We start from the raw sequence: 27,985 nt of genomic DNA, 5'->3' as shown, positions 1-27,985 counted from the left end.
TATTGCCCACCAATCATGACATCATGCCTAAAATATGAAGTAGGATTATGAGTGTCTAGTCTATCCTCATGTAAGGAGATGTGGGAGAAAATAGCCTACGTATTGTTTTCTTGTCTCTTAACGGCTAGCCTGAAGTCCAGACTCTTCCTTTCATATACCTACTAGCAAGCTAGTGATGACTATTCGCTAACATAAAACATGTTCTCCGATCTGGTGCTCAGGCCAGTCCCTTTCCTCCTCGGTCTCTGTATTGTTGTCTCTACCTTCCTGCCCCTTGTTCTGTTGTCTGTGCCCAATGTTTGTGCCATGTTGTTGCTGCCTTGCTACGTTGTCTTAGGTCTCTCTTTATGTAGTGTTGTATTGTCTCTCTTGTCGTGATTTATATTTGTAAATTATTTATAATCCCAGCTCTCGTCTCCTCAGGGGGCCTTTTGCCATTTGGTAGGCCGTCATTGTAACTAAGAATTTGTTCTAAACTGACTTGCCTAGTTAAATAAAGGTTCAATTAAAAAAATATAGTGAGCTGGCATGTTAAGACTTAGAGACTGTATTCAGAGGAGGAGACATGAAGCATGTGTTCTCCCCACTCTGACTGGGCCATGTCAAACTGGCTGTCCATTGGTCCCTCCACCAAGGTATGTTGCTATGATTAAACCCCTCCATCAGTGTCCCGTAGTAAACGGTGCACAGAGCGGGCAGAGCATTCCAATGAGAACCAGGCCGACAGAGAGTGGGGGAGAGGAGTGATTGGCCCTACGTAGTGTGAAATGGCTTTCCCTTACCGTTCAGCCTGCAACCAACCCTCACTGTGCCTCACTTGCATCTATTTTTGATTGTCAACTTTTAAACCCAATCCCAAACAAACAAATAGCATGCAGACATCACTTAGCCTTAGCACAAAGTGTCATAAGTACAAAGCGTCTTAAAACTACAATGCAGAAACAGACATAAATGGATTTCGAATTAAATATAAAAAGCACCACCCTTGTAAGTTCTAAATCATTTTCACTTCACTAATTGATGAGGTCTAAAACGGTACAGTATTGTATCTGGCATGTTCTAATTTTTTATTCTTAGGACGACCCCGAGCACTTTGTTCTTAAAATAACTCTCCATCTCAATTCAAAGGGCTTCATTGGCATGGGGAACATGTTTTCATTGCCAAAGCATTGGAATAGACAATAAACAAAAGTGAAATAAACAATTGAAATACTCTAACAGTAAAGTTTTAAAAGAAAATTTAGACATTTCAAATACTATATTATTGACTATGTTTAGTGATGAAACAATGTGCAAATAGTTGAAATATGAAATGGAAAATAAACAGATACATATAGGTTTTATTCAGACTGATGTTTGTTCTTCACTGGTTGCCCTTTTCTTGTGCCAACAGGTCAACACATCTTGCTGCTGTGGTGCACAATGTGGTATTTCACCTGATAGATATGGGAGTTTGTTTTCAAATTCTTTGTGGATCTCAATAGAAAGGCTATGCTCACTGAGTCTGTACATAATCAAAGCTTTCCTTAATTTTGGATCAGTCACAGTGTTCAGGTATTCTGCTACGGTGTACTCTCTGTTTAGGGCCAACTAGTATTACAGTTTGTGCACCTTTTATTATTCTTTCCAACGTGTCAAGTTAAATATCTTTTTGTTTTCTCATGATTTGGTTGGGTCAAATTTGTATGCTGTCCTGGAGCTTTGTGGGGTTTGTTTGTGAACAGAGTCCCTGTAACAGCTGGCTGAGATTCATCTCTCCTGCAGGTGTGGGCTTTGTTATGGAAGGTTTGATAATCACTTATTTTTAGGTGGCTTTAGATGTTAATTGTTATTTTCTGGATTTTGATAATTAGCGCGAATCATCCTAATTCTGCTCTGCATGCATTATTTGGTGTTTTACGTTGTACACAGATTGTTTTTGCCTTTCTAGGGAGTTTTTCCTAGCCACCGTGCTTCTACACCTGCATTGCTAGCTGTTTGGGGTTTTAGGCTGGTTTACTGTACAGCACTTTGCGATATCAGCTGATTTACGAAGTGCTATATCAATAAATTTGATTTGATTTTTGCCGAATTCTGCATGCAGTCTCAATTTGGTGTTTGCCCCATTTTGTGAATTCTTGGTATTGAGCTGACCCCAGACCTCACAACCATAGAGGACTATAACTGATTTGAAGTATTTTCAGCCAGATCCGAATTTGGATGCCAAATTGTATTTTCCTTTTGATGGCTTATAAGGCCCTTCTTGCCTTGTTTCTCAGATCGTTCATAGCTTTGTGGAAGTTAACTGTGGTGCTGATTAGGGATGCACCATATATCGGTGAACATGTCGGAATCGGCCGATATTAGCTAAAAATGCCATTATCAGTATTGGCCCGATGTCTAGTTTAACGCCGATGTTGAAGCCTGATGTCAACGCTACCGTGCATACCTATATAAAGTAAGTACATTACGTACTGACACCATGAAAAATGTTGCGCTACACGTGCATCACAGCATTCCTAACCTAGCCCACAATGTCTGCTGTGTGGATCTAGCAGTCATTTGAAAGAGTAAGAACATTTCAGCGAGACATCCATTAAAGCCAACATAATGGAATTCATTCCGCTTGACAATCAACCGTTCTCTGTCGTGGGTGATGTTGGCTTTGGCCGACTGATCGAGCACCGGTACACACTACCAAGTGCGCTATTTTTCGGATGTTGCCCAACCAGAGTTACATAGTAATAGCGTCACTGCTATTAGCTTCACAACATGCATACTATGGAGCGCCGTTTGTGTCTTTGCGTGCCAAAAAAGATACAGTAGCACTGTCAAAGCTGTACAAAAAAAGTTTGCAAACACCGGCCACGAACGATGTGTTTACAATACCGCGTTGGTAATAAAGCATCATTTGTACGACAGCAACTTCTGGGGTAGCTAGCTTTAGCTTCGTACCTAGCTAGCACCAATACAACCAGCCTGAAAACAATGGCCAGTAGACACTGCAGTCATTTTCATTATTCTTAGCAAGGATTTAGGAATCCTTGTGAGTAAGTATTAGCGAGGTTGCCACTTGTTGTTCGCCTATTGAAATTGAACTTCAGTTCATTAAAATAAATAGCTAGCCAGCTACTTAAGCTTGTTGCCCAAGCTAACGTTCTAAGCAGCCAACTAGCTTCATCTGGATAGTGGGGGTCGACCGGACCGGGTTATGTGTTGTGAAGCTAGCCACAATAAGGATTAGGCACAATAGTGGAATTTGTGGTTCAGTGATGCAAATGAATACAAATAGTAGAATTATCCCGTACTTTTATTTTGAAGGCTAACCACAAAGTCCACTATTGTCGCTAATCCTTATTGTGGCTAGCTTATTACTCAAATAAGAACTGTCTTATAAATTAGGGTTATTTTAGATGATGACACGTAGCTATATAGTTAGCTAGCAAACTATAGCTACTGAAACAGATTGTCATTTTGCTATGTTTTGGGGGAAGAAGATTGTTTGCATCCAAAAGCTATCTAGCTTTTTTTATGACCAGCACCGTAGGTCATCATATCATACATGAACCGTTGTGACATATGAAATACGAGTGCTAGTGTAATCTGTGTAATAACTACTTAAAAAATGAATGAACGTGTAAAATTATTATGTGACGTGCAGTCATATTCAGGTCCTGATTGGTCAACAAGCTTATTTGACACGTCAAATAGTGTTATTTGAGACGCATAGACCCAAACGGCGTTCTATAGAAATCCTGGTTGAGAATTAAATTACTGAACAAATGAACAATGAAACAGCACATCAAGAAAGTGGAAGAAATGTTTTGATTATGTTTTATTGTTAATGAGGACATACGGAAATGCCAACAAAATAACTTGTGTGTGTGACCTTTTATATAACACGGCAAGTCAGTTAAGAACAATTTCTTATTTACAATGACGGCCTGGACGATGCTGGACCAATTGTGCGCCGCCCTATGGGACTCCCAATCACAGCCGGATGTGATACAGCCTAGATTTGAACCAGGCACTGGAGTGACGCCTCTTGCACTGAGATGCAGTGTCTTAGATCGCTGCATCCGTGTGTGTGTGTTAACTATTTAACTGTACTAGAAATGTATTCATGGTCCTGGCAAATGGATCTTTTTTTGGAACACCATTATTTTTGTCTTACTGAGTTTTACTGTCAGGGCCCAGGTCTGAAAGAATCTTTGCAGAAGATCTAGGTGCTCCTGTAGGCCTTCCTTGGTTGGGGGGGCTGCAGAATGTTCTATTGTTAAAGAGGATGGAGCTCTTAAGATGCCTCCCAGTCTCACCCCCAGGCCCTGAGGAAAGAAAGCTGAATCTCTCTCTCTTTCTCCCTCTTTCTCTCTCTCTTTCTCTCCATCCTGTAGTGTGGTTCTCCGTCAGACAGCGTGGGCCCAGGAGAGGGGGAGACTGATGGCAGCAGCATGGGTAACTGTCCCTCTGACAAATTGATGGAGGGCAGGCTAATAAAAGGTAAGGCGTGATGAAGACGTGGACACAGATGCGCATACACGCACCCGCAACACACACACATACAGTGGGGAGAACAAGTATTTGATACACTGCTGATTTTGCAGGTTGTCCTACTTACAAAGTATGTAGAGGTCTGTAATAGTTTATCATAGGTACACTTCAACTGTGAGAGACAAATCACATTGTATGATTTTTAAGTAATTAATTTGCATTTTATTGCATGACATAAGTATTTAATCACCTACCTTTAAGAAGCCCTGGTGTTCTCCACTCATTACCTGTATTAACTGCACCTGTTTGAACTCGTTACCTGTATAAAAGACACCTGTCCACACACTCAATCAAACAGACTCCAACCTCTCCACAATGGCCAAGACCAGAGAGCTGTGTAAGGACAACAGGGATAAAATTGTAGACCTGCACAATGCTGGGATGGGCTACAGGACAATAGGCAAGCAGCTTGGTGAGAAGGCAACAACGGTTGGCGCAATTTTTAGAAAATGGAAGAAGTTCAAGATGATGGTCAATCATCCTCGGTCTGGGGCTCCATGCAAGATCTCACCTCATGGGGCATCAATGATCATGAGGAAGGTGAGTGATCAGCCCAGAACTACACGGCAGGACCTAGTCAATGACCTGAAGAGAGCTGGGACCACAGTCTCAAAGAAAACCATTAGTAACACACTACGCCGTCATGGATTAAAATCCTGCAGCGCACGCAAGGTCCCCCTGCTCAAGCCAGCACATGTCCAGGCCCATCTGAAGTTTGCCAATGACCATCTGGATGATCCAGAGGAGGAATAGGAGAAGGTCATGTGGTCTGATGAGACAAAAATAGAGCTTTTTGGTCTAAACTCCACTCGCCGTGTTTGGAGGAAGAAGGATGAGTACAACCCCAAGAACACCATCCCAACCGTGAAGCATGGTGGTGGAAACATCATTGTTTGGGGATGCTTTTCTGCAAAGAGGACAGGACGACTGCACCGTATTGAGGGGAGGATGGATGGGGCCATGTATCGTGAGATCTTGGCCAACAACCTCCTTCCCTCAGTAAGAGCATTGAAGATGGGTCGTGGCTGGGTCTTCCAGCATGACAACGACCCGAAACACACAGCCAAGGGCAACTAAGGAGTGGCTCTGTAAGAAGCATCTCAAGGTCCTGGAGTGGCCTAGCCAGTCTCCAGACCTGAACCCAATAGAACATCTTTGGAAGGAGCTGAAAGTCCGTATTGCCCAGCGACAGCCCCGAAACCTGAAGGATCTGGAGAAGGTCTGTATGTAGGAGTGGGCCAAAATCCCTGCTGCAGTGTGTGCAAAACTGATCAAGAACTACAGGAAACGTATGATCTCTGTAATTGCAAACAAAGGTTTCTGTACCAAATATTAAGTTCTGCTTTTCTGATGTACAAATACTTATGCCATGCAATAAAATGCAAATGAATTACTTAAAAATCATACAATGTGATTTTCTGGATTTTTGTTTTAGATCCTGTCTCTCACAGATGAAGTGAACCTATGATAAAAAATGACAGACCTCTACATGCTTTGTAAGTAGGAAAACCTGCATAATCGGCAGTGTAGCTGCAATGCTTAAACACACACACACGCAACATACACATGGAGGCACAGTTTGTGTCTGCTCGTGGGTGTGGCAAGCGTGCGTGTGAGGTTGGCTGGTTGGTTGGTTGTGTGTGTGTGGCTTAATTTGGAGCTATCAGCTAGTAAATGGCAGTTATGATTAAGTGGCTACAGGCTGTTCATAAAGCATTCTGGCTGGCTGAGGCTCATGTCTGGCCCATGGTAAGGACATTAAACCCCCAGCTGGAGATACTCACTCTGTCTGCCTGAGGAAGGTTAATGGTATATGGTAAAAGGAGTGACTGTTACGGCGAACACATTTTAATCTCAAACGACAGCTCGCTTTAATCAAACGCCCCCTCCTCTCTCTTTCACCTCTGCCTTCCTTCCCAGCATCCTTTGCGCCGATCTGCTTTGCCATCAAAGCCAAAGAAAACGACATGCTACCGCTGGAGAAGAACCGTGTGCGGCTGGACGACGATTCGGACGATGACCTGGACAAGTTGCTGGGGGAGGAGGGTCTGGAGGTCCTCCGAGACAGGGCGGAGATGGTGGTCAGAGAGGTTCCTGCATCCCCCGCCCCCGAGGAGAAGAGACCCACTCTCACCCTGGAGGAGCTGGAGGCTAAACAAGGTAGCTAGCTATTTAATGTCTCAATGTGGCTGAACATTACATATTAAGGAACGTCTTATTTTACTTTACCTAAAAGCTTTTTTGGAATATCAAATAAAATGTATTTATATAGCCCTTCTTACATCAGCTGATATCTCAAAGTGCTGTACAGAAACCCAGCCTAAAACCCCAAACAGCTAGCAATGCAGGTGTAGAAGCACGGTGGCTAGGAAAAACTCCCTAGGAAGGCCGAAACCTAGGGAGGAACCAGGCTATGAGGGGTAGCCAGTCCTCTTCTGGCTGTGCCGAGTGGAGATTATAACAGAACATGGCCAAGATGTTCAAATGTTCATAAATGAATAATAAATAAATAAATAATAATAATCACAGTAGTTGTCGAGGGTGCAGCAAGTCAGCAGCTCAGGAGTAAATGTCAGTTGGCTTTTCATAGCCAATCATTAAGATTATCTCTACCACTTCTGCTGTCTCTAGAGAGTTGAAAACAGCAGGTCTGAGACAGGTAGCACGTCCGGTGAACAGGTCCGGGTTCCATAGCCACAGTTAGAACAGTTGAAACTGGAGCAGCAGCACGGCCAGGTGGACTGGGGACAGCAAGGAGTCATCATGCCAGGTAGTCCTGAGGCATGGTCCTAGGGCTCAGGTCCTCTGAGAGAGAAAGAAAGAGAGAATTAGAGCGAGCATATTTATATTCATACAGGACACCGGATAAGACAGGAGAAGTACTCCAGATATAATAAACTGACTCTAGCCCCCCGACACATAAACTACTGCAGCATAAATACTGGCTGAGAGGCTGAGACAGGAGGGGTCAGGAGACACTGTAGCCCCATCCAATGGTACCCCCGGACAGGGCCAAACAGGAAGGATATAACTAACCCACTTTGCCAAAGCACAGCCCCCACACCACTAGAGGGATATCTTCAACCACCAACTTACCATCCTGAGACAAGGCCGAGTATAGCCTACAAAGTTCTCTGCCACGGCACAACCCAGGGGGAGCGCCAACCCAGACAGCAAGATCACGTCAGTGACTCAACCCACTCAAGTGACGCACCCCTCACAGGTACGGCATGGAAGAGCCCCAGTGACTCCCCTGTAATAGGGTTAGAGGCAGAGAATCCCAGTGGAGAGAGGGGAACCAGCCAGGCAGAGACGGCAAGGGTGGTTCGTTGCTCCAGAGCCTTTCCGTTCACCTTCCCACTCCTGGGCCAGACTACACTCAATCATATGACCCACTGAAGAGATGAGTCTTCAGTAAAGACTTAAAGGTTGAGACCGAGTTTGCTTCTCTGACATGGGTAGGCAGACCGTTCCATAAAAAGTGAGCTCTATAGGAGAAAGCCCTGCCTTCAGCTGTTTGCTTAGAAATTCTAGGGACAATTAGGAGGCCTGCGTCTTGTGACCGTAGCGTACGTGTAGGTATGTACGGCAGGACCAAATCGGAAAGATAGGTAGGAGCAAGCCCATGTAATGCTTTGTAGGTTAACAGTAAAACATTCAGCCCTTGCTTTAACAGGAAGCCAGTGTAGGGAGGCTAGCACGAGAGTAATATGATCAAATCTTTTGGTTCTAGTCAGGATTCTAGCATCCATATTTAGCACTAACTGAAGTTTATTTAGTGCTTTATCCGGGTAGCCAGAAAGTAGAGCATTGCAGTAGTTTAACCTATAACTAACAAAAGCATGGATTCATTTTTCTGCATCATTTTTGGACAGAAAGTTTCTGATTTTTGCAATGTTACGTAGATGGAAAAAAGCTGTCCTTGAAACATTCTTGATATGTTCGTCAAAAGAGAGATCAGGGTCCAGGGTAACGCCGAGGTCCTTCACAGTTTTTTTTTGAGACGACTGTACAACCATCAAGATTAATTGTCAGATTCAACAGAAGATCTCTTTGTTTCTTGGGACTTAGAACAAGCATCTCTGTTTTGTCCGAGTTTAAAAGTAGAAAGTTTGCAGCCATCCACTTCCTTATGTCTGAAACACAGGCTTGTAGCGAGGGCAATTTTGGGGCTTCACCGTGTTTCATTGAAATGTACAGCTGTGTGTCATCCGCATAGCAGTGAAAGTTAACATTATGTTTTCGACTGACATCCCCAAGAGGTAAAATATATAGTGAAAGCAATAGTGGTCCTAAAACGGAACCTTGAGGAACACCGAAATGTACAGTTGATTTGTCAGAGGACAAACCATTCACAGAGACAAACTGATATCTTTCCGAAAGATAAGATCTGATCCCGGCCAGAACTTGTGTAGACCAATTTGGGTTTCCAATCTCTCCAAAAGAATGTGGTGATCGATGGTATCAAAAGCATCACTAAGGTCTAGGAGCACGAGGACAGATGCAGAGCCTCGGTCTGACGCCATTAAAAGGTAATTTACCACCTTCACAAGTGCAATCTCACTGCTATGATGGGTTTTAAAACCAGACTGAAGCATTTCGTATACATTGTTTGTCTTCAGGAAAGCAGTGAGTTGCTGCGCAACAGCCTTCTCTATAATTTTTGAGAGGAATGGAAGATTCGATATAGGCCGATAGTTTTTTATATTTTCTGGGTCAAGGTTTGGCTTTTTCAAGAGAGGCTTTATTACTGCCACTTTTAGTGAGTTTGGTACACATCCAGTGGACAGAGAGCCATTTATTATGTTCAACATAGGAGGGCCAAGCACAGGAAGCAGCTCTTTCAGTAGTTTAGTTGGAATAGGGTCCAGTATGCAGCTTGAAGGTTTAGAGGCCATGATTATTTTCATCATTGTGTCAAGAGATATAGTACTAAAACACTTGAGTGTCTCTTGATCCTAGGTCCTGGCAGAGTTATGCAGACTCAGAACAACTGAACTTTGGAGGAATATGCAAATTTAAAGAGGAGTCTGTAATTTCTCCTCAAATAAGTTAATGAATGTATTACTGCCGAAATGAAAGCCATCCTCTCGTGGGGAATGCTGCTTTTTAGTTAGCTTTGCTACAGTATCAAAAATACATTTTGGATTGTTCTTATTTTCCTCAATTAAGATTGAAAAATAGGATGATCGAGCAGCAGTGAGGGCTCTTCGATACTGCACGGTACTTTCTTTCCAAGCTAGTCGGAAGACTTCCAGTTTCTTATGACAAATGTTTTTAGTTTTCAGGGGTGGAACTGTGTCTAGGGTATTGCGCAAGGTTAAATTGAGTTCCTCAGTTAGGTGGTTAACTGATTTTTGTCCTCTGACGTCCTTGGGTAGGCAGAGGGAGTCTGGAAGGGCATCAAGGAATCTTTGTGTTGTCTGATAATTTATAGCACGACTTTTGATGCTCCTTGGTTGGAGTCTGAGCAGATTTTTTGTTGCGATTGCAAACGTAATAAAATAGTGGTCTGATAGTCGAGGATTATGAGGAAAAACATTAAGATCCACAACATTTATACTATGGAACAAAACTATGTCCAGAGTATGACTGTGACAGTGAGTAGGTTGAGAGACATGTTGGACAAAACCCACTGAGTCGATGATGGCTCCGAAAGCCTTTTGGAGTGGCTCTGTGGACTTTTCCATGTGAATATTAAAATCACCAAAAATTAGAATATTATCTGCTATGACTACAAGTTCCGATAGGAATTCAGGGAACTCAGTGAGGAACGCTGTATATGGCCCAGGATGCCTGTAAACAGTAGCTATAAAAAGTGATTGAGTAGGCTGCATAGATTTCCTGACTCGAAGCTCAAAAGACTAAAACATCTTCTTTTTTTTGTAAATTTAAATTTGCTATCGTAAATGTTAACAACACCTCCGCTTTTGGGGGATGCACGGGGTATATGGTCACTAGTGTAACCAGGAGGTGAGGCCTCATTTAACACAGTAAATTCATCAGGCTTAAGCCATGTTTCAGTCAGGCCAATCACATCAAGATTATGATCAGTGATTAGTTCATTGACTATAATTGCCTTTGAAGTGAGGGATCTAACATTAAGTAGCCCTATTTTCAGATGTGAGGTATCATGATCTCTTTCAATAATGGCAGGAATGGAGGAGGTCTTTATCCTAGTGAGATTGCTAAGGCGAACACCTCCATGTTTAGTTTTGCCCAACCTAGGTCGAGGCACAGACACGGTCTCAATGGGGATAGCTGAACTGACTACACTGACTGCTAGTGGCAGACTAAGCTAGCAGGCTGGCTAACAGCCTGCTGCCTGGCCTGCACCCTATTTCATTGTGGAGCTAGAGGAGTTAGAGCCCTGTCTATGTTGGTAGATAAGATGATAGCACCCCTCCAGCTTGGATGGAGTCTGTCACTCCTCAGCAGGCCAGGCTTACCCCTCAATTGTCCTGTGTGGCTCAGTTCGTAGAGCATGCTACTTGCAATGTCTGAGTTGTGGGTTTAGTCAACCCCGAAGCTGTTCAATACCCAAAAATGATGTATAAAACCACTACTGGATGTCACTTTCAATAAAAACAGTTAAATGGCATACACTGACACGGAACCCAAACTGGCTGCGAGCGTGCACCATCGTGCATAAATTAATTTTGTCACCCCCACACCAAATGCGATCACGACACACAGGTTAAAGTATCAAAACAAACTCTGAACCAATTACATTAATTTGGGGACAGGTCAAAAAGCATTAAACATGTATGGCAATTTAGCTAGCTAGTTTGCACTTGATAGCTAATTTGTCCTATTTGGCTAGCTTGCTGTTGCTAGCTCATTTGTCCCGGGATATAAACATATTAAGTTGTTATTTATCGCCTGAAATGCACAAGGTCCTCTACTCCGACAATTAATCTACACATAAAACAGTCAACCGAATCGTTTCTAGTCATCTCTCCTCCTTCCAGGCCTTTTCTTCTCTTGACTTTATATTGCGATTGGCAACTTTCATAAATTCGGTTCATTACTGCCACTGACCTCGTTCGTCTTTCAGTCACCCACGTGGGTATAACCAATTAGGAAATTGCACGTGGGTACCTGCTTCTATAAACCGATGGGAGAGGCAGGACTTGCAGCGCGATCTGCATCACAAATAGAACTGACTTCTATTTTAGCCCTTGGCAACGCAGAAGCTCGTTGGCATGTGCAAGCAGTGTGGGTGCAATAATTTAATAATATAGATTTCTAAATGTGTTTTTCAACGCGTGCACATGACGCGAGTGTCGTTGTCAGGGTATGAGTGTACAAAACATTAGGAACACCTTCCTAATATTGAGTTGCACCCTCTTTTTCCCTCAGAACAGCCTTAATTTGTCAGGGCATGAGCTCTACAAGGTGGCGAATACGTTGCTGGCTCATGTTGACTCCAATGCTTCCGACAGTTGTCAAGTTGGCTGGATGTTCTTTGGGTGGTGGACCATTCTAGATACTCTCGGTTACACTGTTGAGCATGAAAAACCCAGCAACATTGCAGTTCTTGACACACTCAAACCGGTACACCTGGCACCTACTGCCATACCCTGTTCCATGGCACTTAAATTAATTGTCTTGCCAATTCACCCTCTGAATGGCACAAATACACAATCCATGTCTCAAACTTAAAAATCCTTCTTTAACCTGTCCCCTTCATCTACACTGGTTGAAGTGGATTTAACAGGTGAAATCAATAAGGGATGATAGCTTTCACCCGGTGAGTGGCATGGAAAGAGCAGGTGTTCCTAATGTTTTATATAGTCAGTGTATATTGTTTTATATGATAAAAGTTGGTAAACTGAAGTGTCATACTGTATTTTGTGAACCTGAATGATAAATATAGAGGGAACAAAGACTGACGTGTGAATGGCCAGTACTAGTCAGCCTGTCTGTGTGCTGGCTTGCTGTCTCAGTAGGGAAGAAGTCCAGAAACTTTTTGAGGGCAGTGGAAGTTGATAAAAATGCTTGTTAAAACCAACATGTTCCGAAGGCTACTACATTTTTAACAACTTCCACTGTCCTCCAAGAGCTGCTGAATTTTCTCTTCACTTCAGTTTGCTTCTGTATTCATGCACCTGATATGTTAGATGACGTAGAGAGGGCCCCGTCCTCTGATGATCAGCAGGTCAGCAAGCTCAATCTCCTCACCCACCTCAAGCTCTGAACGTCATTACTGGTTTCTCTCTTTCGCTCTCTGCCTCTCTTTCTCTCTATCTTTCTCTCTCTGGTAATATGTCTGCTTGCAGGGAGGGCAGCAGGCGGACTAGGAAAGACATCACTCAATCAAATACACATGCACACTTTGCCTTTTTGCTGGAGGTCAGACAAGCCGAGGGAGAGAGGGAGAGCGAGAAGGGAAGGGCGTAGGAACAAAATGGATACAGTAAACCACAGTCGTATTTCTCACCATGGCTTAGCCCATAATGGAAATATAAAGTGTGTTCGGAAAGTATTCAGCTCCCTTGACTTTTTCGACATTTTGTTACCTGACAGCCTTTCTCTAAAATTGATTTTGGCGGCAATTACAGCCTCTATTCGTCTTGGGTATGACGCTACAAGCTTGGCACACCTGTATTTGGGGAGTTCCTCCCATTCTTCCCTGCAGATCCTCTTTTGCTCTGTCAGTTTGGATGGGGAGGGTCACTGCACAGCAATTTTCTGGTCTCTCCAGAGATTGGGGTCAAGTCCCGGCTCTGGCTAGGCCACTCAAGGATATTCAGAGACGTGTCCCAAAGCCACTCCTGGATTGTCTTGGCTGTGTGCTTTCTGTTGGAAGGTGAACCTTCGCCCCAGTCTGAGGTCCACTCTGGAGCAGGTTTTCATTGAGGATCTCTCTGTACTTTTCTCCGTTCATCGTTCCCTTGATCCTGACTAGTCTCCCAGTCCCTGATGCTGAAAAACATCCCCACAGCATGATGCTGCCACCACCATGCTTCACCGTAGGAATGGTGCCAGGTTTCCTCTAGATGTGACACTGGCATCCAGGCCAAAGAGTTCAAACTTGGTTTCATCAGACCAGAGAATCTTGTTTTTTCATGGTCAGAGTCTTTAGGTACCTTTTGGCAAACTCCAAGCAGGCTGTCATGTGCTTTTTACTGAGGAGTGCCTTCTCGTCTGGCCACTCTACCATAAAGGCCTGATTGGTGGAATGCTGCAGAGATGGTTGTCCTTCTGGAAGGTTCTTTCTCCCATCTCCACAGAGGAACTCTGGAGCTCTGTCAGAGTGACCATCGGATTCTTGGTCACCTCCCTGACCAAGGCCCTTCTCCCCCGACAGCTCAGTTTGGCTGGGTGGCCAACTCTAGGAAGAGTCTTGGTGGTTCCAAACTTCTTCCATTTAAGACTGATGGAGGCTGCTGTGTTCTTTGGGACCTTCAATGCTGGAGAAATGTTTTGGTACCCTTCCCCAGATCTGTGCCTCAACACAATCCTGTCTCGGCACTCTCTCTACGGACAATTCCTTCGGCCTTGTGGCTTGGTTTGTGCTCTGACATGCACTGTCAACTGTGGGACCTTATCTAGACAGTTGTGTGCCTTTCCAAATCATGTCCAATCAATTGAATTTACCACAGGTGGACTCCAATCAAGTTGTAGAAACATCTCAAGGATGATCAATGGAAACAGCATGCAGCTGAGCTCAATTTCGAATCTCAGAGCAAAGTGTCTGAATACTTATGTCAATGTAATATTACATTTTTGTATTTTTAATACATTTGGAAAAACCTGTTTTCGCTTTGTCATTATGGGGTGTTGTGTGTAGATTAATAATAGGTTTTATTTTATTTAATCAATTTTAGAATAATGTATGTGTTACTCATAGGGCCTATTCCTAAGGTTAAGCATGCATTAAGCCTGGTCTCACATACACAGGCACCAAATGTTCTTGTATTTAGGCCTAGTTTTAGGTGCTGGTTCAGTCTGACAACACACACACCCAACCCTAGGGGTCCATAGGAACGGAACATCTGTGTGACGCAGGGTAAAGAAAGGGCCTGGCAAGTGAAATGAATTGCTGTGTGACAGGGAGGCTGTCACTCAGTTAGATTAAAGGGGGTATTAATCACAGACAGGGGAAACCTAATCTGTATTAATGGACAATAACCCCCGAGCCACTACCTGTTCACCCTGCTTCCATCCAGAAGGCGAGGTCAGTACAGGGGCAGCAGAGCTGGGACAGAGAGATTTGAAAAACAGCTTCAATCTCAAGGCCATAATACTGTTCAACAGCCACCACTAGCACAGAGAGTCGGCTGCCTACATACAGACTTGAAATCATTGGGCACTTTAATAAATGGAACACTAGTCACATTAATAATGCCACTTAGAATGTTTACATATCTCGCATTACTCATCTTATATGTACTTGTATTTTTTTCTCTCATTTTGTCTGTCATAGTTGAAGTGTACCTATGATGAAAATTACAGGCCTCATCTTTTTAAGTGGGAGAACTTGCACAATTGGTGGCTGACTAAATACTTTTTTGCCCCTCTGTATATACTGTATCCTTCACTATCTATTCTTAGCCGCTCTGACACTGCTCATCCATATATTTTATACTTACAGTTGAAGTCGGAAGTTTACATACACCTTAGCCAACCTCATTTAAACTCAGTTTTTCACAATTCCTGACATTTAATCCTGGTAAAACTTTCCTGTCTGAGGTCAGTTAGGATCACCACCATTTTGAGAATGTGAAATGTCAGAATAATAGTATTATTTCTTTCATCACATTCCCAGCTGGTCAGAAATGTACATACACTCAATTAATATTTGGTAGGATTGCCTTTAAATTGTTTTAACTGGTGTCAAACGTTTCGGGTAGCCTTCCACAAGCTAATAAGATGGGTGAATTTTGGCCCTTTCTTTCTGACAGAGCTGGTGTAGGCCTCCTTGCTCGCACACTCTTTTTCAGATCTGCCCACACATTTTTTTTATGGGATTGAGGTCATGGCTTTGATGGCCACTCCAATGCCTTGACTCTGTTGTCCTTAAGCCATTTTGCCAAGTTTGCTTGGGGTCATTGTCCATTTGGAAGACCCATTTGCGACCAAGCTTTAACTTCGTGACTGATGTCTTGAGTTGTGGCTTCAGTATATCCACTTCATTTTCCTTTCTCATGCCATCTGTTTTGTGAAGTGCACCAGTCCCTCCTGCAGCAAAGCACCCCCACAACATGATGCTGCCACCCCTGTGCTTCACTGTTGGGATGGTGTTCTGTAGCTTGCAAGCCTCCCCCTTTTTCCTCCAAACATAACGATAGTCATTATGGCCAAACAGTTCTATTTTTGTTTCATCAGGCCAGAGGACATTTCTCCAAAATGTATGATCTTTGTTCCCATGTGCAGTTGCAAACCGTAGTCTGGCTTTTTTTATGGGGGTTCTGGAGCAGTGGCTTCTTCCTTGCTGAGCTGCCTTTCAGGTTATGTCGATATAGGACTGGTTTTACTGTGGATATAGATACTTTTGTACCTGTTTCTTCCAGCATCTTCACAAGGTCCTTTGCTGCTGTTCTGGGATTGATTTGCACTTTTTGCACCAAAGTACGTTTATCTCTAGGAGAAAGAACATGTCTCCTTCCTGAGTGTGACGGCTGCGTGGTCCCATAGTGTTTATACTTGAGTACTTTTGTTTGTACAGATGAACGTGGTACTTTCAGGCATTTGGAAATTGAACCAGACTTGTGAAGGTCTACAATTTTCTGATGTCTTGGCTGATTTCTTTTGATTTTCCCATGATGTCAAGCAAAGAGGCACTGAGTTTGAAGGTATGCCTTGAAATACATCCACACGTACACCTCCAATTTACCTGAATGATGTTTAATTAGCCTATCAAAAGCTTCTAAAGCCATGACATAATTTTCTTTTTCAAGCTGTTTAAAGGCACAGTCAATTTAGTGTATTTAAACTTCTGACCCACTAGACTTGTGATACAGTGAATTATAAGTGAAATAATCTGTCTGTAAACAGTTGTTGGAAAATTGACTTTTGTCATGCACAAAGTAGATGTCCCAACCGACTTGCCAAAACTATAATTTGTTAACAATAAATTTGTGTAGTGGTTGAAAAACAAGTTTTATTAAATGACTACAACCTAAGTGTATGTAAACTTCCGACTTCAACTGTATATATTCTCATCACATTCCTTTACTAGATTGTGTGTTTTAGGTTTTGTTGTGGAATTCTTACATATTACCTGTTAGATACTTCTGCACTGTCAGATCTAGAAGCATAAGCATTTCGCTACACTCACAATAACATCTGCTAAACACGTGTATGTGACCATTAAGATTTGATTTGATGTATTGTAAAACGATCACACAGGCTGCCTGTGATTACCGATGGTGGGATTCAACAGACAGTAGACAATCCCTGTGTGTCTTATGTGTGTGGGTCCATTTAGCAGACAGCATTGGGTGTGTCAGCACACACTCTGTATCATGACCAATGATTCAGACAGACCACCTCAATCGTTCTTTCATGCCTGAAAGCCCCAAGCCTGTGCTGTTATTGAGTGAGACCAGTGGCAGCTCTCATTACTAAAGAGAGTGTGTGTGTGTGTGTGTGTGTGTGTGTGTGTGTGTGTGTGTGTCTGTGTCTGGTCTGTCTGTCTCATCTGCCATTAGGTCCTTTGTCTCTTATGCCATTCTAAAGTAACATTTACAACAAAAATAATAATTTGTTCCATCATCCTCCCTTAGTAGTGTTGTAAACAACAGCATGAATAGTTTTACTGATGGCAGGCTGAGACTGAAACCATAGTGTATTTGTTTTAAAGCAGAGCCAGTGATTTGATTTGCTAAAGCACTTAAGTGGCCAAGGACCCTACTGATTGGGGCATCTCTCACACCCACAGACTGAACAGCTCTGTCTGTTTCTCAGCCTGTCTGTCTCCCTCCTCTCTTTTCTTTTTTTGTTTCTCTCCGTCACTGTCTTCTCAGTCTTTCACTCACTCCATCCATCTCACTTGTTGTTTCTCCTCCATCTTTCAATGTATACTCTTTCAAAGTTGCTTGCTCTCTCTCTGTCTCTCTCCGTCTCTCTCAATTCAATTCACGGGGCTTTATTGGCATGGTAAATATGTTTACATTGCCAAAGCAAGTGAAATGGATAAACAAAAGTGAAATGAAAAAAAGTTAAATATTACTCACACAAGTTCCAAAAGAATATACATTTAAAATGTCATATGTCTATATACAGTGTTGTAGCAATGTGCATCTCTCTCTCTCTTCACTCTCCATATAAAGTGAGTGGGAATCTACCATAGAGTTGTATAGTATATGTAAGGTCTGTCACATTTGTTAGTGCAGTAATGTTAGTTCTGTTCCTGATGTGTTCACACTAAGCCTCAAATGATTCACCTATGATTCGCGGCCAGCCTATTTATAGAAAGAAGTCCGTATTCACCCCCTATGGTTGTGTAATATAATGACTTGTTTTCTAGCTCTCCCTATGCGTTTTCGATGAACAGACTAGGGAAGACTGCAGAGGATGATCACAGGCACACAGTAAATTGAGCTATTGTATTGTCAGGCTGGGCAATTTAACCCTTCGCTGCAGTCTATGCCCAGGGTCCACGTTAATATAGTCATCATGATCACTGTCGTCCTGTCCTCCATTTGTTCCTGTCTCATCTATTTCTCCCCATTCTCTCCTTGTCGTCTCTCTGTCATTGAACAGTTATGTTGAGCTGTGTCTACAGAGAGGAATGTAATCAGACACTATTTGCAGATGATGGCACTAGACCATAATAGCTTATTTCCCTGTTAAACACTAAAGTGCCATTCACACTCAATCTACCCTCCACCGCTATAGCCTATATATCCACCAACTTTACCGAGGAGGTGAGGGTCTGGGAATGGTGAGCTAAAATGTGATACAATACATTTGTCTACTCTTTCTCATACGGTGTCTTATCCCATCCTATGCCCCTCACTTCATTGCAGTGTTAATGTCTACAATATGTACCTAAACCACTCGGTCTCCCTTCCTCTGCCTGCGTCTTCCTTCATCACTCTCTTCCTCTCCCTCTACTGCCTCCGCTGTCCTTTGCTAATCTGCCTCCCCCAGCCCTGCTTTCTTGTCTGCCCTCCTCCACCCCCATTCCATTTGATCCTCCACTGCCCCTTGCTCTCCCCCGCACTCATCTCTTCCTCCCCCGTATTTTCTCTCATCTGTTCTGTGTCGATCTCCTCCCCAGCCAAGCTCCAAGCTGAGCCTCACAGTACAGTAGCTTTTCTCTCTCACACCTAGACACACAAGGGAATCCCTCGCTCTCAGCACATCCCTGACCCCTTCTCTCTCCCGGACTCTCTCTCTCTTAACAGTAAATCCTTGACCTCCTCCTCCTCACTGTCTCCCTCCATACAAGCAGAATCTCTGATGAATCTATATCTGACCTTTTCCTCTCTCCTAAAAGAAACTATGATACCAGTGTATCAGATATCAGACCCCCCCCCTCTCACTCTCCACCCTCCAGCCATGCAGAAGCTATGATGGCTGGATATAACTTTTTTGACTTTGTCTGGACCTAGTGCCTGTACTAAATGTGTGAACAAAAATGAGGTATTTGGACATAAAGGATGGACCTTATCGAACAAAACTAACATTTATTGTGGAACTGGGATTCCTGGGAGTGCATTCTGATGAAGATCATCAAAGGTAAGTGAATATTTATAATGCTATTTCTGTGATGTGGTGGAGAAAAGCAGTTTGATATGCTCTGGGTTGATATCGCTCGATAAGCTGGTTGATATCAGCTGATAAGCTGGCTGGTGTCCGAGCTAAAGGTGAAGGTGAAGACCGCTAGCCGTGGCTAACAGTTACTACTAGCTAGTAGCTAGTTAGCTGGCTAGCTGCTGATGGAGGTTCCAGTTATAACGTATAAAAATAGCAGATCCGTATCACATTGTGTGAGGTGGGTTGCAGGAAAGTATATTTAGATCATAGGTGGAAAGTGAGGTTAAAAATATATACGAAAAAAAATGACGAAACCGACTATTTACATGGGACAAGACAAACTCACGTCTGACTGCTACGCCATCTTGGAGTAATTGAGCTCGACTGACAATTCCTCCGACCTCATGGCTTGGTTTTTGCTCTGACATGCTCTGTCCAACTGTGGGACTTTATACAGACTAGGGGTCGGCCGATTTAATTAGGGCCGATTTCCGGTTTTCATAACAATCGGAAATCGGTATTTTTGGGCGCCGATTTGCCGTTTTTTTTATTTATTTTTTTATTTTATTTTATTAATAACTTTTATTTAACTAGGCAAGTCAGTTAAGAACACATTCTTTTTTCCAGTGACGGCCTAGGAACGGTGGGTTAACTGCCTTGTTCAGGGGCAGAACGTCCGATTTTCATCTTGTCAGCTCGGGGGATCCAATCTTGCAACCTTACAGTTAACTAGTCCAATGCAATAACGACCTGCCTCTCTCTCGTTGCACTCCACAAGGAGACTGCCTGTTACGCGAACGCAGTAAGCCAAGGTAAGTTGCTAGCTAGCATTAAACTTATCTTATAAAAACAATCAATCATAATCACTAGTTAACTACACATGGTTGATGATATTAATATATATTATCTAGCGTGTCTTGCGTTGCATATAATCTGACTGAGCATACAAGCATCTAAGTATCTGACTGAGCGGTGGTAGGCAGAAGCAGGCGCGTAAACATTCATTCAAACAGCACTTTCGTGCGTTTTGCCAGCAGCTCTTGGTTGTGCATCAAGCATTGCACTATTTATGACTTCAAGCCTATCAATTCCCGAGATGAGGCTGGTGTAAAAAAGTGAAATGTCACTCGCTCTGAGCCTTCTAGTAGTTGTTCCCCTTGCTCTGCATTGGTAACGCTGCTTCGATGGTGGCTGTTGTTGTGTTGCTGGTTCGAGCCCAGGGAGGAGCGAGGAGAGGTACAGAAGCTATGCTGTTACACTGGCAATACTAAAGTGCCTATAAGAACATCTAATAGTCAAAGGTTTTATTTTATTTTACCTTTTAATTAACTATACAAATGGTATAGAGGGAAATAGTCCTATAATAACTACAACCTAAAACTTCTTACCTGGGAATATTGAAGACTGATGTTAAAAGGAACCAACAGCTTTCATATGTTCTCATGTTCTGAGCAAGGAACTGAACCGTTAGCTTTCTTACATAGCACATATTGCACTTTTATTTTCTTCAACACTTTGTTTTTGCATTATTTAAACCAAATTGAACATGTTTCATTATTTACCTGAGGCTAAATTGATTTTATTGATGTATTATATTAAGTTAAAATAAGTGTTCATTCAGTATTGTTGTAATTGTCATTATTACAAATAAAAAAAATAAAAATAGGCAGATTTTAATCAGTATTGGCTTTTTTGGTCCTCCAATAATCGGTATCGGCATTGAAAAATCATAATCGGTCGACCTCTAATACAGACAGGTGTGTGCCTTTCCAAATTATGCCCAATCAATTGAATTTACCTCAGGTGGACTCCAATCAAGTTGTAGAAACATCTCAAAGATGATCAATGGAAACAGCATGCAGCTGAGCTCAATTTCAAGTCTCATAGCAAAATGTCTGAATTCTTATCTAAGTAAGATAACTGTTTTTTATTTTTAATACATTTGTAAACATAAAACAAGGAAAATATATGTGTGTCATTATGGGGTATTGTGCGTAGATTGATTAGGGAAAAAATAAACAGTAAACATTACACCCAGAAAAGGCATGTGTTCTCCCCACTCTGACTGGGCCATGTCAAACTGGCTGTCCATTGGTCCCTCCACCAAGGTATGTTGCTATGATTAAACCCCTCCATCAGTGTCCCGTAGTAAACGGTGCACAGAGCGGGCAGAGCATTCCAATGAGAACCAGGCCGACAGAGAGTGGGGGAGAGGAGTGATTGGCCCTACGTAGTGTGAAATGGCTTTCCCTTACCGTTCAGCCTGCAACCAACCCTCACTGTGCCTCACTTGCATCTATTTTTGATTGTCAACTTTGAAACCCAATCCCAAACAAACAAATAGCATGCAGACATCACTTAGCCTTAGTATAAAGCGTCATAAAAGTACAATGCAGAAACAGACAGACATCAATAGATTTTGATGACATATAAAAAGCAAATAAATCTTTTTTTCTCTCTGTTTGTCTGTAGCCAAGCAGAAACTATTCATCTTTATAATGTACCTGACCTCTCCCTCTAGCCAAGCTGAAGTTGGAGGACCGTCTAGCTGCGGCCGCCAGGGAGAAGCTGGCCCAGGCCTCCAAGGAGTCCAAGGAGAAGCAGCTGCAGGCAGAGAGGAAGAGGAAGGCAGCCCTGTTCCTCCAGACCCTCCGGAACCCCCTCACTGGAGAACCTGAGACCAGACGGCCCGGCGAGACCCCTGCCATGCCTGAGGTATGGAGGCATACACACACACACTGTGGTGGTGACAGTCCTAGTAGCGATATGCCAGGCGTGTGTAACTCTGTGTTGTCTGTTCACACTGCTATGCTTTATCTTGGCCAGGTCGCAGTTGCAAATGAGAACCTGTTCTCAACTAGCCTACCTGGTTAAATAAAGGTGAAATAAAAATAAAAAATAAATAGAGAGATGGATTTCCTGTTCCTAATGGAGTTTCTTCATCAAGGAGCATGTTGTAATTTGCACAGCTGACAGTAATGGACACGTATGTGTGTGTAGTGTGTTTTTTCCGTGTGCGCACGTGTACAGGACACAATTTACTTTAAGTTACTTTCACACACTTTCCAAGACACCACATCGATTGTGGCTGGAGCACCAAAGCAGGGAAGCAAATCATATCATATATCACACACAGCCTGAACAGAGATAAGAGAGATCTGCCCAGGGATGTGGTCGGTCATTGTGGTCTGCCATATTTAAGTAAGTTGTTGTGGATCAGTGAGGGGAGATTCTGTGTTCGACTATTCTACTGTTGTTACTGCTGCCTGTTGTCTGCTGCCTGGTCTTTAATGACGGACACTGACGTAGCGGTTAACAGATTTCTCTTGCTGTTTCCTGGAGTTAATAAAACTTACACCCAGTCGGTGCCAACCCTGTTCCTGGAGAGCTACCGTCCAGTAGGTTTTCACTCAACCCTGTTCCTGGAGAGCTACCTGGTCCAGTAGGTTTTCACTCCAACCCTGTTCCTGGAGAGCTACCATCCAGTAGGTTTTCAATCCAACCCTGTTCCTGGAGAGCTACCGTCCAGTAGGTTTTCAACCCTGTTCCAACCCTGTTCCTGGAGAGCTACCCTGTTCCAGTAGGTTTTCAATCCAACCCTGTTCCAACCCTGGAGAGCTACCGTCCAGTAGGTTTTCAATCCAACCCTGTTCCTGGAGAGCTACCGTCCAGTAGGTTTTCAATCCAACCCTGTTCCTGGAGAGCTACCGTCCAGTAGGTTTTCAATCCAACCCTGTTCCTGGAGAGCTACCGTCCAGTAGGTTTTCAGCCCAACCCTGTTCCTGCAGAGCTACCGTCCAGTAGCTTTTCAGCCCAACCCTGTTCCTGGAGAGCTTCCGTCCTGTAGGTTCTCCTTCTAACTCTAATCTAGCGCACCTGATTCTAATAATTAGCTGGTTAATAAGCTGAATCAGGTTAGTTACAACTGGGGTTGGAGCGAAGACCTACAGGAGGGTAGCTCTCCAGGAACAGGGTTGGAGAGGTTTGGTCTAGAGGAAGACCCCTTCGTACCAACCTCTCCTGGGATATGCCTTTTCTCCCCACCGAACAGATGAGAAGTTTCTTAGTTCTTTATCTATTGTCTATGTGAACTTGCCTGTAGGTCCACTTCCTTTCAAGGTTTCGCCCCACAGGCTTAAGAAAATATATACACAGGCATCTGGGAAATATGTATTTTTAGTGCCCTCGTTGTCATAAGTGGATATCGCTGTCTGCATCCACTAGCTATAATGCATTTCCAATATGAATTTGCCTTTAGATTCCTGGCTCTCCATATAGGCATTCCCCTTAATTGCCGTTTGGTTCGCCTCTCCCTCTCTCCCCCTCACTCTTTCTCTGATACAGCTCCTGTGTGAAGAAACATATTAGGGATATTTATATCCATCTTTTTAGACCATCTTTATGTTCATTTTTAGTTTCAGTCCTCTCTCCCTGCGATGACAAGCTGTGTCTATCTGTTCTCCCTCCTCCACTCCGCCCACCCTGAAGCTAAGCGACCCGACCCACCCTCCCGTTCCGTCGTAAGCAGCTAACTGCAGCCCGGCCCAGTGGGGAGTTTACGACAACCCCCGCCACACTCCACCACCCCCCTATTTGTCAGTTACTCACCGCCGGTGACCTATGGCGCCTGTCTCAGGTTTTTTCCACTGCAACAAAACCAGGAGCCAGCGGTGAAGCTGGCATCTTGTCGTTTTCCACTGTGAAAAATAATGCCCTATTTAACTTTCCCATCAAAGCGGCCTGTCATGCCTGACTGGCTGAGAGGCTGTGATTTATGCAGACTTGGATGTGTTCATACATGAGTACCTGTATTCTTTACTGGCTGCTTTTACAGTGGAGAGGTAGCTTATAAAGCTCTTCTCAGGAGGAGTCTATTAAAGCAGGCAATCCCCTGCTAGGATTTCAACCTGCTACTGCTTTGTGACCAGAGCACCTCCATGACACCTGTCGAGTCTTAACCCCCAGTGGTAGTTTAAAGATACTGATTGTTGTTTTAGCCTTTGTTTTAGCGTGTCCAACTTTCCACTTGTTCCCCACTTTTCCCCCAAATTCTCAGGGCTCCGCTTGCTTCTCTCCTCACCCTTTTTGTTGATGAGGGAGTATATGTATTTTTACAGTGTGGAGAGAGAGATGTGTGTGCTGTTAACAAACTCCACTGTGTGATGTCGGCACTTTGTTTGCAATGTTTCTAGTGGTTCATGGCTTGTTTGTGAGTGCATCTAAGCGTGTAGCAGAAGAGTGGCCGCGAGACAGAAATGCTCAAAGGATTCTCACAGAAGAGGTGGAAAACTCTCTTCCTCTAATAGATAAACAACAATCTCCTAAAACATGTAGTACGAAAAGCAGTGAAAAGAACAGCACTGTTTGGCCTTTTCTCCATAGAGTAATGCTGTGACAAGAACAGCACCATTGGGCCTTTTCTCCATAGAGTAATGCTGTGACAAGAACAACACCGTTGGGACTTTTCTCCATAGAGTAATGCTGTGACAAGAACAGCACCATTGGGCCTTTTCTCCATCGAGTAATGCTGTGACAAGAACAACACCGTTGGGCCTTTTCTCCATAGAGTAATGCTGTGACAAGAACAGCACCATTGGGCCTTTTCTCCATAGAGTAATGCTGTGACAAGAATAACACCGTTGGGCCTTTTCTCCATAGAGTAATGCTGTGACAAGAACAGCACCGTTGGGCCTTTTCTCCATAGAGTAATGCTGTGACAAGAATAACACCGTTGGGCCTTTTCTCCATAGAGTAATGCTGTGACAAGAATAACACCGTTGGGCCTTTTCTCCATAGAGTAATGCTGTGACAAGAATAACACCGTTGGGCCTTTTCTCCATAGAGTAATGCTGTGACAAGAACAGCACCGTTGGGCCTTTTCTCCATAGAGTAATGCTGTGACAAGAATAACACCATTGGGCCTTTTCTCCATAGAGTAATGCTGTGACAAGAATAACACCGTTGGGCCTTTTCTCCATAGAGTAATGCTGTGACAAGAATAACACCGTTGGGCCTTTTCTCCATAGAGTAATGCTGTGACAAGAATAACACCGTTGGGCCTTTTCTCCATAGAGTAATGCTGTGACAAGAATAACACCGTTGGGCCTTTTCTCCATAGAGTAATGCTGTGACAAGAACAGCACCGTTAGGCCTTTTCTCCATAGAGTAATGCTGTGACAAGAACAGCACCGTTGGTTCTTTTCTCCATAGAGTAATGCTGTGACAAGCAAGACTAAGCCACTTCAAAGTTTAAGTAAAATTCAAGGAAAGTGTTTGATGTTGGGAGTGTCTGTCCACAGAGAAATGCTGTTTGTCAGCTCTCTCTTATGTGTGCCCAATGGGTGACATCCCTGTCTGGGGACATGGACAGTCACCTGTTCAGCCAGGTGGTGCTGGGAGGAGTCCTGTCATGGCCGTGTCCTCTCTGTTACTCTGGCCAGCTGTGCTGGGAAGGATGTGCTCAGTCTGGACAGGACAGGAGGGCTAGACTATATTGATGAGGATAAGTTGTTTCCAGGCTAGTGAAGTTTGCTAAACTTTAGTTTTTTAGAGCACTGGGTGCTTTGTTCTTGTGACTTCACTACAAGTAAAATGTTGTTTTCCTTAACTTTAACGATGCCATAGACTTTGCATGAGTGGCTCAGTGAATGACGAACACCACATCTCTTAGAATAGCTGTTCGAGAACACTGCAATGGCACTAATAGCCCTTTCTCCTCGCCAGTGGAACAAATGGTGATTGTTGTCATTTCAGAGATCTCCTTGCTGCCAGTCGCTCCTGTATGACAGTTGCTGCTCGGGGGGTGTTGTCGTGTGTGTGTGTACTGTCTAGTGATAGTGCGTGTTGTCGTGAGGAGAGGTGACAGTGACGCAGACTTATTAGTGTTCCATTATGAAGAAGGGGTGACGCGGCCGCATGCGTGCACCCCACTGAAAGAATCAACTGTCTACAGGGCTCGGCAGCAGGAGTACTAACAGCACACAGAAAGAGATGTACATTTATTTTGTGAGGCAGTTTCATCTGGGGTTAAGGCTGTGATGGGAGCCTGTCAGGAACACAAAGAAATGCTGACTGGCTTTAGCAAGGGACTGCCAGAAGGAGAAATAAAGAGAGAAAGATGAACTTGAATCATTTTTAAGAAGAGGCTTGTGGTATGAAGTGCGTCTCTGAGGTTAATTCCTGAAAAGAGAACCGGGTGATTGACTTAAATGAGAAGCGTTCTGGTGAGAAGCGTTCTGGAGAGGGAAGAACTGAGAGAAGAGGTTCTGAATCATTACAGTCATCATTGCGGGAGAGCCAGGGCCAAGGCGGCACAGCCTATGCTAAATGTTGACTCCACAAAAAAAATGTAACTTTTCTTTTTAGACTGCAAAGTCAGTTGGTAGCACGAAGGAGATTTTGGGGAATAGCCCTGTGTCAATCAAGGACTTTGACAAACTAGTGTATGTCAGTTTAGTATTAAGCATTGCAAAGAAAAGGTTAAACATTTTTGTCATTGAAATTATGACATTCAAGTGTTTAAGTGAAAATCAAGTTCAAGTGCATTATTAAATACTTCAAACTTAAGCAGAAATGGAATACGTGCCAATCCGGCCACATTCACTCTTGTCTGCCCTGGCTTCCTCTTCACCTGTTTAGAAACTGAACACCCCTCTCCGTTGTCTTCAGGTTCATTCGGTTCACACACAATGGCTTGGTGTCTGTGAGGCACGGCAGTCAAATCAGTCATTTGAGCTGACACTATATACGAACACAGACCTTTTATCGCCACTTTTTCTTTCAGCTTACAGTCCTGCAGTTACCCCAAATTGTTGGAGGAGATTGCTTCTGAAGATGGATTCATTTCCGTGTGAGGGGCTGATGTGATGCCTTCTGAAATAACTTATTTATACCAATTCATTTGCCACAGCTCTCTTTTTCTGTCTCCTTCTCACCCCTCTCTGTCTTTATCTACAGCCTGAATACAGTAAACCACGTCGTATTTCTCCCTTAGCTTAGCCCATAATGGAAATATAAAGTGTGTTCGGGAAGTATTCAGACCCCTTGACCTTTTCGACATTTTGGAATGTTACAATTTTATTATGAAATTAATGAATTAAATTGTCTTTCCTTATCAATCTACACACAGTACCCAATAATGACAACGCGAAAATTGTTTTTTAGACATTTTTACCTTATTTATATAAATATTCAGAACATTTTCTATGAGACTCGAAATTGAGCTCAGTTGCATCCTGTTTCCATTGATCATCCCACAGTTGGCAGTGTATGTCATTGCAAAAACCAAGCCATCAGGTCAAAGGAGTTGTCAGTAGAGCTCCAAGACAGGGTTGTGGCGAGGCACAGATCTGGGGAAGGGTAGCAAACAATGTCTGCAGCATTCAATCAATCAATCAAATGTTTTTATAAAGCCCCTTTTACAGCAGCCGATGTCACAAAGTGCTGTACAGAAACTCAGCCTAAAACCACAAACAACAAGCAATGCAGATGTAGAAGCATGTTGGCTAGGATAAACTCCGTAGAAAGGCAGGAAACTACGAAGAAACCAAGCTCTTTTACGTAGATGGAAAAAAGCTGTCCTTGAAACCATCTTGATATGTTCGTCAAAGAGAGATCAGGGTCCAGAGTAACGCCGAGCTGCTTTACAGTTTTATTTGAGACGACTATACAACCATCAAGATTAATTGTCAGATCCAACAGAAAATCTCTTTGTTTCTTGGAACCTAGAACTAGCATCTCTGTT

The 27,985-nt window shown here is 43.3% G+C and overlaps 1 protein-coding gene across 6 annotated transcripts in view; it reads left to right on the top strand.

The window, feature by feature from the left end:
- The window catches only part of LOC118387484 (splicing factor, suppressor of white-apricot homolog), a 165,645-nt gene that overhangs the window by 88,065 nt on the left and 49,595 nt on the right, over nt 1-27,985 (top strand). For all 6 annotated transcript variants that reach the window (XM_035775888.2, XM_035775889.2, XM_035775887.2 and 3 more), the window contains exons 11-13: nt 4,374-4,479; nt 6,451-6,690; nt 21,764-21,957. In XM_035775888.2, the coding sequence (XP_035631781.1) occupies nt 4,374-4,479; nt 6,451-6,690; nt 21,764-21,957 (540 nt within the window). The remainder of the gene's footprint in view (nt 1-4,373; nt 4,480-6,450; nt 6,691-21,763; nt 21,958-27,985) is intronic.

This window comes from Oncorhynchus keta, chromosome 9 (genome assembly GCF_023373465.1).
Source record: "Oncorhynchus keta strain PuntledgeMale-10-30-2019 chromosome 9, Oket_V2, whole genome shotgun sequence".
NCBI classification, from domain to species: domain Eukaryota; kingdom Metazoa; phylum Chordata; class Actinopteri; order Salmoniformes; family Salmonidae; genus Oncorhynchus; species Oncorhynchus keta.
This window is presented reverse-complemented; position numbering and strand designations above follow the sequence as displayed.